Source organism: Nicotiana tabacum, chromosome 17 (genome assembly GCF_000715075.1).
Source record: "Nicotiana tabacum cultivar K326 chromosome 17, ASM71507v2, whole genome shotgun sequence".
Classification (NCBI taxonomy): domain Eukaryota; kingdom Viridiplantae; phylum Streptophyta; class Magnoliopsida; order Solanales; family Solanaceae; genus Nicotiana; species Nicotiana tabacum.
The window spans coordinates 140,738,943-140,758,479 of NC_134096.1; the positions used below are offsets into that span (position 1 = coordinate 140,738,943).

The 19,537-nt window shown below is 36.4% G+C and overlaps 3 protein-coding genes across 3 annotated transcripts; all 3 read right to left on the reverse strand.

Moving 5' to 3' along the window:
• Positions 1–928: 928 nt before the first annotated feature.
• Positions 929–2,284, reverse strand: LOC107768369 (ubiquitin-conjugating enzyme E2 10). Its single transcript, XM_016587491.2, has 4 exons — positions 2,083–2,284; positions 1,850–1,977; positions 1,635–1,739; positions 929–1,226 (listed from the first exon to the last, which is right to left on the reverse strand). The coding sequence occupies exons 1-4, from the start codon at positions 2,150–2,152 to the stop codon at positions 1,083–1,085; spliced, it is 447 nt and encodes a 148-aa protein (XP_016442977.1). The 5' UTR covers positions 2,153–2,284; the 3' UTR covers positions 929–1,082.
• A 1,774-nt stretch (positions 2,285–4,058) lies between these two features.
• LOC107768360 (rac-like GTP-binding protein RHO1) lies at positions 4,059–7,305 on the reverse strand. The gene is made up of 7 exons (XM_016587484.2): positions 6,805–7,305; positions 6,050–6,137; positions 5,792–5,901; positions 5,645–5,708; positions 4,703–4,767; positions 4,538–4,603; positions 4,059–4,449 (listed from the first exon to the last, which is right to left on the reverse strand). The coding sequence occupies exons 1-7, from the start codon at positions 6,901–6,903 to the stop codon at positions 4,348–4,350; spliced, it is 594 nt and encodes a 197-aa protein (XP_016442970.1). The 5' UTR covers positions 6,904–7,305; the 3' UTR covers positions 4,059–4,347.
• Positions 7,306–9,432: 2,127 nt separating this feature from the next.
• On the reverse strand, positions 9,433–15,095 carry LOC107768348 (3-dehydroquinate synthase, chloroplastic). The gene is made up of 8 exons (XM_016587473.2): positions 14,565–15,095; positions 12,172–12,322; positions 11,915–12,082; positions 11,400–11,626; positions 10,770–10,893; positions 10,331–10,393; positions 10,030–10,173; positions 9,433–9,949 (listed from the first exon to the last, which is right to left on the reverse strand). Exons 1-8 carry the CDS (start codon positions 14,912–14,914, stop codon positions 9,818–9,820), a joined length of 1,359 nt encoding a protein of 452 aa, XP_016442959.1. The 5' UTR covers positions 14,915–15,095; the 3' UTR covers positions 9,433–9,817.
• Positions 15,096–19,537: the final 4,442 nt, after the last annotated feature.

Below are 19,537 nucleotides of genomic sequence, written 5' to 3' on the forward strand. Positions count from 1 at the left end.
CTGGCCCTACTTTTGTCGCGCTTTCAACCCAGACCTCTTTGTGGTTCTGGGTTCTCTTCAATGTGGGTTTCTTCAATGTTACGCTATGAGTTCTGAGCCATGCAAGAACCTAGGCTCTGATACCAATTGTCGCGGAACCGTTTTTCTGAGGGTTCGGCGAGGGCAGCGAAGTTATCCTGACTGCTACTTAGCTTCAGCCCTTAGACAATAAATAGCACGACCGTGCTAAATCAATGGCAATCACACGAAACAAGCAAGAAAGCTATGAAAGGAAGAGACTCGGATTTGCGAGGCAAGTGACAATTTTCTGTTGTATTATGCAATATCTGATGCTTACAAAGAATGAGTATAAAGCCTATTTATAGAAACAAAAATGGCTATACAAAGGGGTGGTTGGCAGGGGTGGTAAAGCTGTTACAGCAGCCTGGTGCATTCCAGCATGGAAAGCTGCCTGGTGCATTCCAGCATAGAAAGCTGGAAAGGCAGACTTAGTGGATTCTGCTGTCAACCATGGCTCAGAAGGTCAAAGATGCCTTCCCACTGATGGCTGCTTGTCTCTTGGTCTGGTGACTTTCTGCCAAAGGTGCTTTCAGTTGGCATCTCATCATTTCTGTGTGGCCCTATGTGTTTTCCCACTGATGGCAGTCCGAGATTTGAGCTCGGACAAGCCACACCATCGCTGGAATTGCTGAAAATTAATAGGTGCGATGGCGGGGCGGTGCACTACGCTCTAATGGTATCAGTGAAAATTGCAACAGGTGTGGTTCGGGATTTTGACAAATAGTTGCTTATTTACAAGACAAGAATGCCAACAGGGGTCTGGGCCATGGCACATGAGTTGTACATACCTCTAGGCTTGGAGGTACATAGGCAACAAGAAGAAAATAATGGCTACGAAGAGCAATAAAGTTGACCAAACCAATCAAAGTAGACAAAGTTATACTTAAAATAAAAGGTATCCAACTGTCACTCATTCTCATTTTTCATAAGAGTAGCAGTTTTCCTGAACATTTTATATATTGCTTGATTACAAGAAATTCATGTTTGTCACAAAATAGAGTTTTTTCTTGATGTCTTCAGACTCAGTTCATAGCATATTTTTGAGTCCAACTACGAGCCATTGATTCATACTTGTTCCTATCAGTCTTGCACATATGAGCAATCTCTGGAACCAATGGATCATCTGGATTTGGATCTGTTAGCAATGAACATATGGAGAGCAAAACCTGCATCAACAAAACCAACAGCAAATACATCAAAAATTGGTAGAAATATAAAGGCTTATACTGTATTATGCTCAAGACTATGGGAGAAATATAAAGGCTTATACTGTATTATGCTCAAGACTATGGGAAAGCTTGTTTAAATTTCGGTAATTAAAGAATGAATTTAGCTTATATATATTGATAATCTAAATATTTTTTACTTTATCAGTACAATTTAACCCGTTTTAACACTTTGCCTAATTTCCGATGTAACTAGCTCCACTTATTATGGATAATTACATTGTCATCTTTTAAGTGACATGAATCTTTTATATTGTCAGTGACCATTTCACCCTTTTGTTTCATGTAGTAAATCATTGGTACAATATATATGTGAGTGGAGGGGAAAGAGGTAGAAACCAACAGTACCTTGGATATGGTGAGGGCAGGACTCCATTGATCCTTAAGAATGTCCAAACAAATATTTCCATTATTGTTTATATTTGGATGGAAAACTCTTGTCCTAAAAGCCACCTGCCAATATATATATGGAACTTAACATCATCAAGTCATTTGTTATTTCCCCTTCTTTTCTTTCTTTGAGGGGAAAAAGATGATTGTGTGAGATTAGTTGAAAACCATACCTTGGGAGGTTTGAAAGGGTAATCAGGGGGGAAATGGATGGTGACTTGGAAAACACCACCAGCATAAGGGCTGTCATTTGGACCAATTATAGTTGCTTGCCAATGGAACATATCCTGAGCTACTGGACCTGAAAAATTTACAAAAATCTTGAAAACTGAAACTATCTTTAAATTTGGCAAGAACTTCTAGTTTGCACTTGGCAAATACTACTAGTTACTAATATTTAGTGTACCTGCACTACATGAAGTGGGAGGGTCTCTTTGCAAATCCCTTAGCTCCTTGAGAATTCTCCTGGATGCCATTAATTAATACCACCACTTAATTCAAAAAAGAATGAAGATGACAAGATTATACAAGTTATGAGGAGAGAAGATATCAACTTGATGAAAGATGTTGGTTGTCTGAGTTTTTGATATCCTCATAAGAAGTGGAATGGTAGTGTTTATATAAAGGAGCTAAGAGTAGAAATAAATAATTTCTTTTTGTTAAGTGGTCACACATTGACATTGGTATTAGATTCTGTAGCAGAAAGCAATGCATCCACTCTTCAATTTTAAAAAGAAAGATAGAATGATTTTCAGCCGTGTGAAAAAACACAAAAAGATTATTCTTCCGCATAATTTTTCTTGGTTTCCCAAACAGAGTTTCCAATTTGACAAGAATAAAACTTTCATTAGTATTTCCCACTTTCCCCATTCGGCTTCATTTTATTCATTCGCAATATGCTGCATCCACTTCTCAAGAAACTGCTATACTGGCTCCTATTAAACTTAGAATTGCACTCAATCGAAAATTTGAAGTGAAAATTCGAACCAAATTGAACCGTGAAGTATATTTTATACATTAGCAATATGCTGCATCCAGCTTGTTTTCAAAGAAAGAATTTTTGATGGTATGATAACGTTAAACCTAAGTGAGGAAGGATAGAGTTACAATCTATTACAGCGTACTCCAATTCGAATCTTAACTATTTCACTTAAACAGATTTACTCCATATAAGAGATTTTAATTGATATTCTTTTAGAGAGGGAGTGGGTGGGGGAGGCATAAATTTGGTTAATGGACAGTTATACATTATTCAAAGATTGTGCGGCTAGAAAAATTTCACTCCATTTGAGTGAATATACACATTTTCCCACCTTTCTGTATCATTGCCTTTCGATTTTGATAAAAAGAAACCATAGAAGTGACAGAGATCAATCAAATTTAGCATTATCTTTGACCAAAAATGAGCTCCAACGGGCCCTTGATGTAACGCACAACTTATTTTGGCACTATTACAGGATTACAACATCCAAATATTGAACTGCAATTTGCTGTCACCAGATAAGGATCCACATTTTATACATTGACTAGTGTAATTTAACTTGTGATAGCACTCTAATCCTACCTTTACTGGGTTACCAATACTTGCTATAGAAATTATTTGTAATTACATTATAAGTGATTGTTAAAAATATTCTCATATTGCCAACGGCGTGGAACTTATACTCTATCAATAGTAGCAAGAATCTAGTATTTCGTTGTAAATATTACAAAGTCATAGGATGGACACATTGTTCGTAATTAAAATAGGAATTGTACCTTGCCAGCTAAGACATGACAAAGGAGAATCTAATCAAATTGCAATTTGATATCTGGCAATAAAGTTGCCACTTCATCCCATGTTTGTAGAGCCGACATTCCCCCATTTAATTTAGATTAAGAAATGAAATTATCATAGACTTGGGTCAAGTCAACTACTAGTATGCAATTTATTTGTTGTCCACCACCATTATAGAAAGAGGACCTAGTAGTGGATCACCTCGAATGAATTCTGGTATCTTATCTTTTTTAGCTTTTTCAACTTCACAAACTTTATTCCTTTTCCTTCTTTTTTTCAAAATAAGAAGAAAGCCGAGAAGAGCAATTAGAAATTCAAATGAAAGGCAGAAGAGTAGCTTCATTATCAGGCCAAGAAAATAGAGTCGTAACATTTAACTTCAGAAAAACATTCAAACATTTATTTTAACCAACTTTTATTTCTTTTTCGCTACCAGATACAATAAGAACTTAAAGAAGCAACTGAAAAGAAAATCGCAGAAGCAAGGGCGAAAGATTGATGCTTGAGAGAGTATCAGGTTAAATAATGCAATATCTATGAAGAAGGTTTCAGATGTTCAAAAGTTTTAAAAGGCAAATACAAAGAAATATGAAGTCAAAACTGCCGGGAAAATTTCTTTTTTTCTAACTGGATCTTTCAGTCATTAATACATAAAGCAAATGAAAACAGAGAGGGCACAATACAGTGGCCTACAACAAGGTGCTGTGACTCAACAACTAGAGATGACAGCAGTATAAAAAACCGAGCCACCTGACAATTCAAGAGATCACAAGTAATTTTAAAGAGACATACATGGACCTCCTACTTTCTCCGAGACAAAGGAAAAACAAAGGAATATGAGGGAGAGATTACAAGGAGAACTGTGACCAGTAATATTGTTGGACCTACTGTTGATCACAAAATCGAACATGCCTTTTGGGCCTTCCCCTTCTTTTTTTTCTGCTTGGGTGGCTGGAGCACGACCTTAATAGCAGCATCAAAGACTGCTTTCACATTCTGCAGGACATTTCAACCATACACTTAACAAGAAGCATCTCAAAAGAACTTACAGTGCAAAGAATAAGATGCTCCACAGAAAACATACCTGTTGTGTTTTTGAACTACATTCAATGTAAGCAGGTGCACCAATCGTTTTCCTCAGCTCCTCGCCCTAAAAATTGAAATAGGGAAGTCAAAATAATGGCAAAAAAAGAGCAAGGTATAATTTCCAGCAGGCATCAAACAGAGGAAGAGTGCTAGTGACGCTTACCTGAGCAGTAGTAATTGGCACAGCACCAGGATGGTCTATGAAGAACTGCTTATCATCCCGAAGATCTGTGTCCAAAACAGGTGGAAAGTAGATAACACAACATCAGAATATATGAGCAATAGCAGCAAGATAACCCCATCTACTACCAAACTACAACTTAATCCCTAATCCATCGGGTATCTCTGCTATATGAATCATCTAGATCCGTTCCACTGTATTTAGGTTCATTTATGACTACCTAAGTTGCTCGGACACAGGTGCGGGTGTCCCATATGGGTGCGGATCTAAAGGTCAGATCATCCGAAATGTAAATTCTAAGGTTCGGGGATACGGATCCTAGTACGGATAGGGGTGTTGGGATCCGGCTAAAAATACTTCAAAAAAATAAAAAAATAAAAATATCTCTAAATTATGAGAAATTTTGTGGAATACTTGCGTATAGCTTGTAAAGTATGGATTTCTTTTTTATTCTCAAGTTGTAGATAAGTAAAGTATTGATTTCCTAGATAAAGTGCATAAGTTATGCTATTTTCTTCAAATTTACCCCAGTTTTGGTACGATTTCAGGAATCAAATTTTATCTCGTCTCCAATTTTTCCGTCTGTTGTGGTCAAAGTACCCAAATTGTTTGACTAGACCCGCCGGTACGGATCCCATACCCACACCTATATTAGTGTCATGTCGACACGGATGCGGCACCTAAACTGCCGTGTCGGAGCAACTTAGACGACTACAAGCAATCAAAGTTCACTTAATCAAGCAAGTTAGGTCATAGGTTGCAGCAACATTCTTCTATTGCCACAGTATTTTCCCTCTGATTCAGTTCTTTTTACCACCCAGAATTAAATAACAAATAGAAAAGATTGAAGAGATAACTTGATCACCACCATGCCTAGATATATGAAACAAAACAAGATCAGATCATGTTTAATGGAATTCTCACCAAGTTTTGTTCCAACAAGCACTATTGGAACACCGGGAGCATAATGCTTCAACTCAGGAATCCACTGGAAACATATAAACAAAACAAACTTAATATTGGATAATCATAAGACTCAGTAAAGCAAACGAAACAGAAGTAGAAGCGTACCTTCTTGGAAACATTTTCATAGCTGGCTTTACTAATGAGAGAGAATGCCAAGATGAAAACATCAGCTCCACGGTAACTCAGAGGTCTTAACCTATTGTAATCCTCCTGTCCTGCAATCCGTATAAAATTCATCAGGCTCAATAAATGTGGACAGCAAACTTTTCATGGTAGAGATATATGCATCGAAACACATTAATATGTCATAGTAATCAGAAGCTCAACAGCAAATGCATAGTAAATAGTGTCTAAAATAGTTACCAGCTGTATCCCACAACCCTAGGTTGACAGTACTCCCATTGACGACCACATTTGCACTGAAATTATCGAACACAGTAGGCACATAATCCTGTCAAATATTTCAAATAACCAATGGGAAAACGATTGATATCAGTCTCAGAATACAGAAAACATATGAAATCCTGATGATATGATAATACCACAACTTTCTCCAAAGACAACAATGACGTAAATGCAGCAGAGAGTGAAGATTAATTGAAGTGATCCAAAAAATCATCAAGTTAACATTAAAGAGCATTACATTCCTCGGTTATCTCACATTTACTGCTAATTATCACTGCCAGATTGAAAAAGGGTGCATGCAATAACTATATAATTATAAATGTGGCTTAAAGAAAATAAATTGTGTTAACCAAAAAACTTTCTCCAAGAGAACAAAGAAGATGCAGTTTTTATTACGCAACTATAATTTGTAACAAGGCATTAATCAGTATGCATTAAAAGGTGGCTTCAAGAAAACAAATTTGTGAACCCAGAAATTCTCCAAGAGAACAAACAAGATACCATTTTTATACACCATATAGAATTTAAATAACAAAATAAAGAAACCACACCCCATTTCATTTTCATTACACAATAAGAGGAAAAAACTAGAAGTCCCAATAATTTTACAATGAATACCGTATAAATAGAAATGCTACTACTTTTTTATCAATCTATTGGTAAAACAAGAGCCACACTAAGGGAAAAGATGCAAAATGGAAAAAAGTACAAACCGTAGGAAAGGTGTTGCTGGTGTAAGAAATCAAGAGACACGTTTTTCCAACGGCACCATCACCCACCGTCACACATTTTATAAACCTCGAAGCACTCATTTTTCTTCTCAGATCTTCTTGAGAAGACCTGATTCCCAGAAAAAAATTATAAACAAAAAAAAAGATTGAAATGTGGTATGTGGGGAGAGCTACTTGTTTTTCTTTTTAACCTCTCAAATTCCTTTCAGTGGCGTTGTACATGTAGAATGGCATGAAAACCCAGCAGATAAAACTGAGACATATCAAATGCTGTTTCTTTTTTTTCTGTTGGCGAAACCCTAACCCTAATTCTACGAAAGGGAAATTCAGAGAGAAATGTAGAAGAGGGGAAAGGGGAAAGGGAGTAGGGTGGTGAAATGAAAATGGGAAAAGGGGAGAAATGGTAAAAGAGAGAATGGGGAGAAGTCGAAATTTGGGGATCCCAGATCTAGACAGAGAAAATTAGAGGTAGAGAGAGAGAAATGGGTGTTTTCTTTGTTATCGGTGTTATAAGTAGCCTTTCTTTTAGCCGGGAAATAATGCCGTTGAAGTTTTCATTCAATATCATTTTGGCTATTTGTGCGAAACAAAATACACCGTTGTTTAATCTAAAAGTATATTAATTTATTTACTATAATTAAATGACAAAGTAAGATCAAAACGTATACTCCATATAACTGTACTGAAGTGATAATAATATATGTAAAAAGCATTATAGCATGTATTTCAATTAAATTGATGTAAATAAGTTTTTTAGAACTCCATAATAGTAATAAAGGTCAGCCCGGTGCATAGTCTTACCATGCATTTATGTAAGAGGTTGTTTCTACTGCTCGAACCCACCTCCTGGTCACATGACAACAACTATATCAATTACACCAAGGCTCTCAGATTCAATAGTAATAGGATAAAAAAATCGATAGAGTTAATAAAATTCGAGTGATCTCAATACGTATCTCGACCATTGAACGTAATTTTTATTCACATTGAAATTGAGTTAAACAACTTTAGATAATACTTAGGGACAAATTTGGCTCCATTACTATCACAATAAATTTTGGATTTAAGACAAATCTTTTATGTCGTATATTTACAAAGTGTATTGAATTTTTTTATCATACTGTCGTATCTCAATCGGATAAAAGTAATAGTACCATTTAAGAGTACTATGATTATCTTTTTCCAATTAGAATAAAAGCAAAAAAAAATATTCTTTGTGTTGCTAAATATTCTTTTAGTCAAATCCTGCTGGGCCATGTTCACGTTTGCTTCCTCTTTTTCTTTTTTTTAAACGTTTGCCTCTTTCAATTTTCAAAATTGGGTAAAGTGTCTCCCACTTGAAAAATATGTCTAAAGTTTTTGTTTCTTAATTCTTACATAGCGAGGTGGGCCACGTAGGAAAAGATCTATATTCTTATTAGTTACCAACATGAATTCCTGAAATGAGAAAAAAAACAGTTCTCGCCCTATATTGTACATATTTTTAACAAAATTAAAATTCACAGTGAACAGTGATATAAGTAATTACTATCGACTAGTTACCAGCCTTGTATCCTAGTAGTAAGTTGGGAATTATGTTACCCAGCATTAATAGCTAATATGGACTATATAAAATTTATTGTATGATGAAACAAATCTTAGTTGGAAATATATACTTGGCCTCCAAACTACGCCAATGATAGGAGTAAGAAAGTACCTAAAATTCCAAATAATTATTGCAACATTATGAAATTGATTCACACTACCTAATTATAGTTACTGGCAAAAACTGGAGTTCAGTGGCTTGGAATTTCGGAGAAAGATATGCACCTATCCTTTTTTCTCTTCTCTTCCTCCCTGGCCATTCTTCCATTAAAAAGGATTTGATATGAAAGTAACAAAATATTATCTAAAATTTAGTATACAGCATCTTATTGTAAAATTATCATTTACTCCATATATTAGGTGGAATTTCAGAAAGCAGTGCATTAAGCAACAACTCTATATCTAAACATTTTTGAATTATCAGGACATGCTTATTAATGGCATATATTGATGACTAACAGAAACAAATGACCATATATTGATGTGTACAAATGATCTGATAAGAGATGTGGTGACGTGGGTGATAAAATGACAAAGCGCTTTTATGACGATTGTGACCACTGCAACAATATTAAAAATTGACGCTACAAGTAGGTATCCACAAATTTATTAACTTTTGTTAGGTACAAACATTTTAGAATGAAAATTTGGTGCAACTACTACAACCATGTTCCCACCGATTTGTTTGCTTAATTTAATGGCCAAAATCCAGCTGTTTTAGAGGGGATATTTAGCAGGTGGATCTTGGCTTGCAAGACTTCCCAACATAGAGGTATTATAATTGATAAAAGAATCAGTCATTAAATTCAAAGTCAGTTGCCTAATTGAAGCGGCCAAATTTGCAAACTCATGCACAAGCGATTTTATTCCCACGTCTCGAGCTGACCCCCTCCATAATTGGCTGTGTTAGCTGTAGGAGCAATAAGTTTACATGTTTGACCAAAAATATAAGTACATGGGACTAGTTTTATCATCATTTCTGGAATAAACAGCTAAAGAAAAGCATCATTTGATTCAGAAAGTATATTGATTGAAGAGACAACTCATCCATTATGAATATTATTAGCAGATACAACAGTTAATGGGGCTCCACTATTAAGCTATTAAGCCAATATCCAACAAGATAATGCCCTACAAGTATAATGAACAATTGACGGCATAGAAATACACACACAAATGCTGTATACAAAGATTTGAAAGCCGGACAAAATATTACACTAACCAAGGGTAAAAACTAGCAAAAAGGCATCTAGTATTTCACGGAGGGCATGCCCATACCTCCAAGTGAAACCAGAGCAGCCTACAACCTTGAGCAACCTTTTCACAGAAAGGACTAAGGGTTGTTTGTAGCAGATCACTAGGGCTTCGTTTTTTAACCGAGCATTTACTTGTATGTTACATCCGCGACTGTTTAAGATTTGGAAAATGCACGCAGTGTTTCATCGAGGGCCTTCTGGTCATAATCACCGGTAAAGACACAGTTACCTAGCGGACCTTTTAGAAGGATGAGTCTTAGCTTCCCATCGGCCACTTTTTTATCAACCTGACACCAAAAACAACAGAATCAATGGTTGAAGCAATGACTTCTAGCTATTAGGAGCTCAACAAACTATTGACTCTTACAGCCATGATAGACTTGAACATCTCTACAGTCATAGTTTCTGGAGGTGAAGTTGGCAGCTTTGCCTGTTGTAAGATATTCTGCACCCGTTGTACCAGTGAATCATCAATCCAACCAAGGCGGCGTGACATGTCAACAGCCATGACCTGAAAAAAATAGCACCTAGTTTATGCATCACATATATAAAATGATCCCTCTCTTTATTTTCTTATGTTTTCTCCTTCTTTCACGTTTCTCTAAGGGGCTGTCCAGTAGGGGAAGGGGCCACTTGCATATGAGGTGACAAAAGTATGAAACCTATACCGTGCCAGCAGCAACTGCTTCTCCGTGAAGCCACTGCCCATAGCCAAAACCAGTCTCAACTGCCTGCAAATAATAGCTCTTCCAGTGAGAGGACAATTAACTCAGAACATGACTTTATGAAAAGACTACGTAACATTTGATATTTTCCTTAAGATACGAATATTCACTCGTTTGCGCATCAAAAAAAGCATTCTTTTCCGGACAAGGAAGTAGAGACTTCCAGAAGCATCAAAGTCCCTTGAGCATTTTAAGATGAAACAAATAAACAAGATTGAAACTTACAAACTAGCATAAAGTTGTAATGACAAAAATCTAGTTTCCCTTAACTATGACAGTCTTAAGAGGCAAACAAACTATTAAATGATGAGACACCAAGAGATGGTCGTCAAGCTCACGTAAAATAGCAGCAAAAGGATTGCAACAACTATCAAGCACTTACATGACCAAAGGTATGACCCAAGTTCAAAGTTGCCCTCAATCCGCTTTCCTTCTCATCTAAAGAAACAACCTCTGCTTTGTTTTCACAGGAACGCTTGATAGCATAGGTAAATGCAGTAGGGTCCCTGGAAAAAGGATAACCATTTTCAGTAACGTGTGAAATAGCATCAGATAGCCAGCTTACATTAGTCTTAGCAAGTATGAAAGCTTAAGGTCATGATATGGACGACTCAGCTTGAATGATACAAATCTTAGCTTATATACTTTTGAACCCAGCTTGGCCTTTAGAATAATTTCAATTTATCGAGAAAAGGTTATGATATGGGAGAATAATGCCATTTTATATTTATGCAGTGAATGCTAACTACAAAAAGAAGACTAACTTCCAATTGAAGCCCAATATAAAGCTCAATGACTTTAATATGTTCCCAACAAATGGGTGGGACGCTCAACTCCTCTTAGATTCCCCAATTTCTCATCAGGGTACTCTTACATTCTTAATGGGCCAAATAAGATGGTAGAAAAATTAAATTTTGTGCCTATGTAAGTCCTTTCTAGAGATAAAAGCTGGACAGACTAAAAGTTGGCAATTCAACTACTCAATACCATACAAATGTTACTATTCTTTTACCTTGCTAATAATAATGGCATATTCTGCTCTTGCCACTCAAAGAACTCAGCGTCTCTAATGAGTCCATATTTTATCACCTCTGCAAGGCCGGATGCTAATTCTCTATCTGGTAAAGTATCCAGGGTGTCCGTGTCTACAAGCACACACTGTGGTTGGTAGAATGCGCCAATCATATTTTTACCAAGCGGATGGTTTATTCCAGTTTTGCCTCCAACTGAAGAATCTACCTAAAGACAGTGGACCAAAAGAACAGGATACAAAATTAAGCATCACTAAAGAGCAGAATACATAGTCATATCGAACTAGAAAAGATAATGTGTAATTAATGCACAAATCATGCCGCATGGAATTGATTATTTAAAAGAGAAAAACTCGGAGAACTATGGCCAGAGAACAGGATACATAAGTTAGCATCACTAAGTGAAGAATCCATACCCATACCAAACTAGATATGATAGTGCACATTTCAAGTCACGTGTAAATTGATTATAAAAAAAGAAAGAAACTCAAAGAACCTGTGCCATAACAGTCGTAGGAATCTGAATAAAATTAACTCCACGGAGGTAGGAAGCGGCAGCATATCCACACATGTCACCTATGACTCCACCGCCGAGGGCGACGAATGTACAACGACGGTCCAGCCTTGATTCGATGGCTTTATCAAAGACTTTCATAAGAGTATCCTGAAATAGCATATTGACAACGTCACATAAACCTTAAAGATAAAATGTTTCTCTTGATACTCATATTCTTGGGACCTATTGCTGCTTACCATGTTTTTAAATTGCTCACCATCTGGCAAAATGACACTTTCTACAGTAACATTAGGATTTCCGGCTGTCAAAGCACTTATAGTTTTTTCAAGATATAGAGGGGCAACTGTAGTGTTAGTCACTACAAGGACTCTTTTCCCATGAATATGTCTGCAAATAAGACAGGGAAGAAATTAAACACGGGAATTCACAAGAAGCCACAAATGAATATAAAGACAGACAAACACACACACACACACACACACACACAATAAAAATGTTTCCAAAACAGAACTGGAAACAATTCCAAGTCAGGCAAAAAAAATTAGAATGATCACTCAAATTGATTTCTTAATTTTCTTTGAACAAGTAAAAGCAACCAACCAATAGATGAATCAAACCAAAATACTAAGGTTATCATATTTCTTTCTGAAACCTCATAAATTTACTAGTCCAGCAACTCAATAACCACAAATCAGCAAATGAAACCACAACCTTGAGACTGAGAAATATCTTATATTGGTGCTGAGCAACCCCGAATAGCATAATCCAATCTCACTTGGTTCTCGAAATCAGTTTGGGCCTCTTTTAAAGGAAAGTCGGGCTCACAGTGACTAGCAGCAGTAACATTCGTTCACCTCAATGCCTTTCCATTTTGTTATTTTCTGTGTTCATTTATGCTTAGTAACTTACTACAGGAAACAAAATCTATTGCTGTAAGTCTGTAACATCATCCTAGGTTTTGCTGTTTGGATTCAATAAGTTGATCTGAACACATCTCATGTTGCAAACTGGGAGATTAACTAATTGTGACTCACTTTTGATCCGTAATAGCTTGTAGTGGACAATGTTTTCGTGAAAATCTTTAGTTCAAATAGAAAAGGTTTGTTGAGAAATGGTTAATGTGCATTTACATGCACCTTCACCAACTATTATTACATGCATCATAAATAAATACTTTTTGAGCACATTGTATCTGCTTTTACATACAAGGAAGACTATTGATAAGTGAAGCTAACCCATCATTTGTAACTTGCGTTCGCATGTACACTTTACCAATCTCTACTCACTTTTTGTTACATAATAGCACAGAAATCCAATATTCATGAGTTTTGATAACACTGCCATTAAATTGTGAAAATACATCTAGTTTGCTTACTCAATTAAGAAGTCGCTAAAGTTCCAGTTGAATCCAAACTATAGGAGCAGAAATGAAGAACTTTTAGTAGGCACTGGACGCACAGCAAGTACGCATTTCTCTCTCCTGCTTAAATGTAAGTTGGTGTTGCAGGTGCAAGGAATACGCGGAGGATGGTGATCAGTTGCTGTCACACTGTAATGTGTCCTTACAGTTTTGGGGGGTAGTGTTCTCTTTGTTCGACATCGAGTGAGTGCACAGATAGGCAGTGTTAGAAGCTATGGCAAGTTGAAGGCTAAGGGTGTTTGGGGAAAGAATCTTGGAAAACTAGTCCACTATGCCTTTTTGGACTAAATGAAATGAAAGAAAACGGAAGGGTGTTTCGAGGCAACGGGAGAAGCTTAAATAACATCTTCTTGTATAATGTATACTTTGGTGTGAAGAAAGAATGTCATTTTGTATAAATGGTTGTATAGGCTTGATAGGAGATCACGATTAGCCTACATTTCCACTTTGTACTTGTTTTTTTCTTTTATTTCCTGTGCAACCATCTTGGTCAATTAGTCAAAGGGTATTTCACTTATCAAAAAAAAAAAAAAAAAAAAAAGTTTGGCACACTCATCCACAACCACCAAAAGGGAACTTCCCTCTTTACAGACTATGAAAACTGAAAGACATCGGCAATGAAGAGTTAATTCCTAAAAGCATAAGACATTTTGCATATTACCGAACAATAGAATTGAGCCAGACATATGATTATACCCTCTATACCACCTAGGACATCATGGGAATGATAAAAACTCAATTCAGAAACTCAATTGAGAACGTCATAAAAACCTGTCATTATGCCTTTAGAAACAACCAAATTCAGAAACAATCAAATATTCTTATCTCATACTCTATCCTGATTCAGCAGCTACATTTTTCTTCATAAGATGTTTAAGAATTCTCCTTCCTTCTCACGGGCTTTTCAGCTAAAGAATTATATTTATAATTTCACTTAACATCATCCACATATTTAATTAGTAGCTATCGTCTCTCTATCAATTAAACTGATACTAAAGAATGCAAAACTTTTCTTACCGTTTGTACTAAAGAAGAGTTTTTAACTCAAATGTTAAGCTTGAGGCCTCTGTCTAGTTTCATCCTTCTTAAATACTCAATTTAAGTTTACTAAGCGGTATAACTCCGGTCGCCGAATAGATATCATTAAAAATTCGAATGCATAACGAGTAAAAGCTAAACAATAAGCAGCAGATAGCACAAGCAAAGTACCTTTGAAGGAGGTCAGGTTGATCAAGAAGTCCAGACCCAATATAAATCGGGTAGCTCCGATTACCCAGATCCACTTCAACAACTGTAGGAGCCTGAGAACTCGCTTTACTCGGCGACTGATCCATCACTTTCGTCGCAGAAGTTGCCAGCACTTTCAATCGTGCGGCACTCGACTTCACCCCACACCTGGAAGAAGAAGGTAAAGAGCCGGAAGCAGGGAAACGCACGTGGATGTCCCGTGGAATTGCTCTGGATTGGTGGAGTTGGTGGGCAGAGCTGGTGAAAGATAAAGCCTGTTTTGGGCAGAAAGACGACGCCATTTGAGGTTTGGTGTGGCGGAGGGAAAGCATATAAGTTGTGGCGTCGACGATTTGTGGATGGTTTGGTGGTTAAGGGACTTTAGATTTCATAGTGTATTAGATTAAAAGATTGTTGTTTAGGTGGGAATAGCGATGGAGGGCGTGGTAGGTGGAAATTTGGAAAATGCTTTTTCTGGTACAAGTTTTTTGAGGCCCTACTACTGTGATACACAGTTTTCACATTAATAATAAGTTGATTTATTGTATGAGTAATAGAAAATTTTTGAAAAATAAAGTAATAATTTCCTCCTATCATAAAATTAATAGTATAAAAATTATTTAAATTATATTTAGAAATAACTTAAATTCTTCTTATAATAAACCTACTTGCAGCCTTTCATTCGGAAATGCATTTCTATTTCTCACCAACATAAATATCGAGTACAAGAATTAAAGTACTTAGTTTTCTACATAAGTATTTGAGTTCTTTGCATTTTGTACCATTAATATATGTTATCTTTTGTGATATGCATCCTATCATATTTTTTTTAATGATCTACACGCTAATCTATTAATTTCTGTAAAAAAAATAATTCTTAATTTATTAATTTGGAAACTAGGATGGTTATATATTATATATTCATAAAAAATAAAAAAAACACTCCTTTAAAAGTTGTATACTGAAATTTATACGAAAGTATATATTTAACCATTAAATGAATACTTATACTTATATCAACCAGTCTTAGTGTTACGTGTGTATCATGAGTATAAAATTTTAAAAACTTATGTGCATAATATATTAAATATTTGTATTTCTGTTATAAAATAAAAGCTAAGGAGAAAATTGTAAATTTGAGAATGATAATTGTTGATCTATTTAACTAATTCAATACAAAGATAGAAACTCTACCCCATAAAAATTGATTTTGTGTGTACAAGGTGACAACCCTAATTTATTAACTATAAAGGTGGCTCTTATTGGGGGAGGGGGAATCTCACTAAGTAACCTCCTATAACCAATAGATTGAAAAAGATCTCAAAGATAAAAGTGCTCAAAATTGTTAGTATTATTTTTCTTTTACAAATTAAATTTAACGGGTCAACTTAAATATTAGTTTCAATCTTTTTTCCTATTTATATAAAGAGACCTAAACCTAAAAATATTTGGAAGTGCTCGAATTGATATTATTTTTCTTTTATAAATCGGTTATATTATTTTCTTTTAAATAAACATGTATTTAATACACAAATTTAGTTGTTTTCAAAATTTTAGATATTACGAAAATAATTAAATAACTATTTTAAAATAATTAAATTATTATTTGTCTAGTTGAACTCTATTTTTAGAAGGGTAAAAATATTTTCTTTCTTTCTTCTTCAGTGGATTCCTTTAAGCTTTATTCTTCTTTCTTCTTCTAAGTGGAGGTGGAGATGGATCTCTATCTTTATTGAATTTTTGCTTCTAATTATCACAATCAAGTTCAAAATCAATTCTTGGATGCATGGATCCACTTGTAAGGTATATATAGAGAGAGAAGATAAGAAGAAGGCACTAAACAACGAAGAAACAAAGCGGAGATCAAATATCAAGGTATTTGTAATAAGGGAGTTCATGAAATTCAAAAATTCTCTCTTTATTTCAAGAGGTTAAAAAGGCAAAAGGAACACCAAAAATTCTAGAAAACAAAGGCATGAAAAATATACAAACTCACGTTAACCACCCACGATCTGCACATCAATAGTCTTGATAAGTTGTCTTAAGGCTCCTATTCATGTCCCAAACGCAGCAACATATAAAGCTTTTTAATAAGCATGTTTAGTTTTAATTGTGCTTAGGTTTCTTGTAGTTACCATAGTAGGAAAGAGTTATAACTATTTTACACAATCCAAATAAGGAAAGAATTTATATAATTGATTTTGAAATAGTGAATATTACGAAAATAATTAAATGACTATTCACAAATATTAGAAAAATAATAAAATGATTATTTTATCTAGTGCAAACTCTATTTTTAAAGGGTAAAAATGTCACGATCCCAAATTAACCCTCCGTAAGGTGTCGTGATGGCACCTAGTTTTTACGACTAGGTAAGCCTACTATTGCGAAAAATATAAAGAAAATACAACATTTTTGAGATAAACAGTATATTTTAAATAGCCAAGAGTAGAACCACTCGGCATACACAAAATAATTTTCCAAGACCCGGAATATCGCTAAGTCACAAGCTGTTATAATCTATGTAGTTCTATACAAAAGTCTGAGGATAATAAAGAAAAATCTCTAGACGAGAGAGTAGAAGGGGACTCCGAAGATCTGCGGACGCAAGCAAAAATACCTTGAAGTCTCCTAGAATCAGCAGCACGCGCTAACCCCGAGGCTGATAGCTCGCACCTGGATCTGCACACGAAAATATGTGCAGGGAAGGGCATAAGTACACCACAATGGTACCCAGTAAGTGCCAAGCCTAACCTCGGTCGAGTAGTGACGAGGTCAGGTCAAGGCCCTACCGGAGTAAATATAATAAATTAAGCAGTAAAAGATATAAGTAGAATTTACGGTAACACGGTTAAAGAAATTTTCAAAAATTTAACAGTTAAGGGAGCCCTCGGCTCAAAACAAGGTAAACACAGTGAGAAATCTCTCGGGATACCATCCTGTAGTTTCAAATGAATATGCAGTACAGGGGGATCTCTCGAAATACGTCCGTAGTCCCAAAGTAAATATGCAATGTTGGGGGATCTCCCGGAATACGTCCGTAGTCCCAAAGTAAATATGCAGTACAAGGCGATCTCTCGGAATACGTCCGTAGTCCCAAAGTAAATATGCAGTACAGGAGGATCTCCCGGAATACATCCATAGTCCCAAAGTAAATAGGCAGTACAGGGGGATCTCCCGAAATACGTTCATAGTCCTAAAGTAAATATGCAGTACATGGGGATCTCCCGGAATACGTCCGTAGTCCCAATTTAAATATGCAACGCAAGATGAAATGACAGGCATGACATCGAGTTATACATTTTATACTGGACACAGGTAAGGTGAATAAGGACTTAACTGAACATGACGCACAGAATGTCAATTAGGCAGTTAAAATACGTAAGCATGCTTTTCTAGTCTAAACTACATAATTAAACATATTAGTACAATTAATAAGAGAAGCAATTTATGATTTTAAAAGGTTAAACATGATTTTTGCAATAATATCCCGTATACGTACTCGTCACCTCACGTACACGGCGCCTACATACCAAATAATATCAAGATATCCTAAGGGAAAAGTCCCCAACACAAGGTTAGGCAAGCCACTTACCTCGAACCGCTCAAATCAATTTGATATCACGTTCTTGCCACGAGTATCCGACTCCAAATGGCCCGAATCTATTCAAAACAGTACAATAACATCAATACGCGCTAATGGAATGTATCCCACAAAAAAACTACAAAATTTAGGCCAAAAACTCGAAATTGGCTCAAACCCGGCCCCCGGGGCCCATGTCTCAAAACCCGACAAAATTCACGAAACTAGAAAGCTCATTCACTCACGAGTCTAACCATATCAAATTTACTAAAATCTGACACCAAATGGTCCTCCAATCCACAATTCAAACTCCCAAATCCTTAGTCTCCAACTTCCAATTTCCACCTTAAATACACATTAACTAGGGGGGAAAATACATGGCAAGGCAAGATTATTGACCAAAAATAAGCACAAGGAACTTATCTCAAGAAATGCCTCGAAAATGCTCTCAAAAATCTCCCCAACCCGAGTTTGCAAAGCCAAAAATGATAAAAATCGCGAAGCCCTTCGGTTTTAATCATTGCCCAGGTATTTCCGCACCTGCGGAACTTGGGCTCGCACCTGTGGGTGCGCTTATGCAGAAAAACGTGCACATCTGCGCAACTCACTTACCCCCTCTGCCTTCGCATCTGCGACGAAAGGGTCGTATCTGCGCCCTCGCGCCTGCGGAGTCCCTTCCGCTTCTGCGCATCTTGCGCATGTGCGAACATCCATGCGCATTTGCGGGCATCGCAGATGCGAAAACTTCCTCGCACCTGCGACCCCAGTCCAACTCTCGATTTATCGCATCTACGCTTCCATCTTCGCATGTGCGGCTCGCGCACCTGCGGTCTCTTTTACGCAGGTGCGAAAACACCAGAACCAGCAAAGTTCAGAAATTCCTCTAAGTCCAAGTTTTTACCCGTTAAGCATCCGAAACACACCTGAGACCCCCGAGACCTCGACCAAACATACCAACCAATCCTAAAATACCATACGAACTTAGTCGAGCTCTCAAATCCCATCAAACAACGCTAAAATCACGAATCACCCTCTAATTAAAACTTAAAGAACTTGAAACTTCAAAATTCTACAACCGATGTTGAAACCTATCAAATCACGTCCGATTGACTTCGAATTTTGTGCACAAGTCATAATCAACATTACGAACATATAGCCACTTTCGGAATTCCATTCCGAGCTCGATATCAAAATTTTCACTATCGGTCGAAATCGCCGAAAAACTAGCTTCCGCCAATTCAAGCATAAATCTGCTACAGACTCCCAAAATACATTTCAGACGCGTTCTTAACCCCAAAATCACTCAACGGAGCTAACGGAGTTGACGAAATTCTATTCCGGATTCGTCTTCATACAGTTCCGACTACGGTCC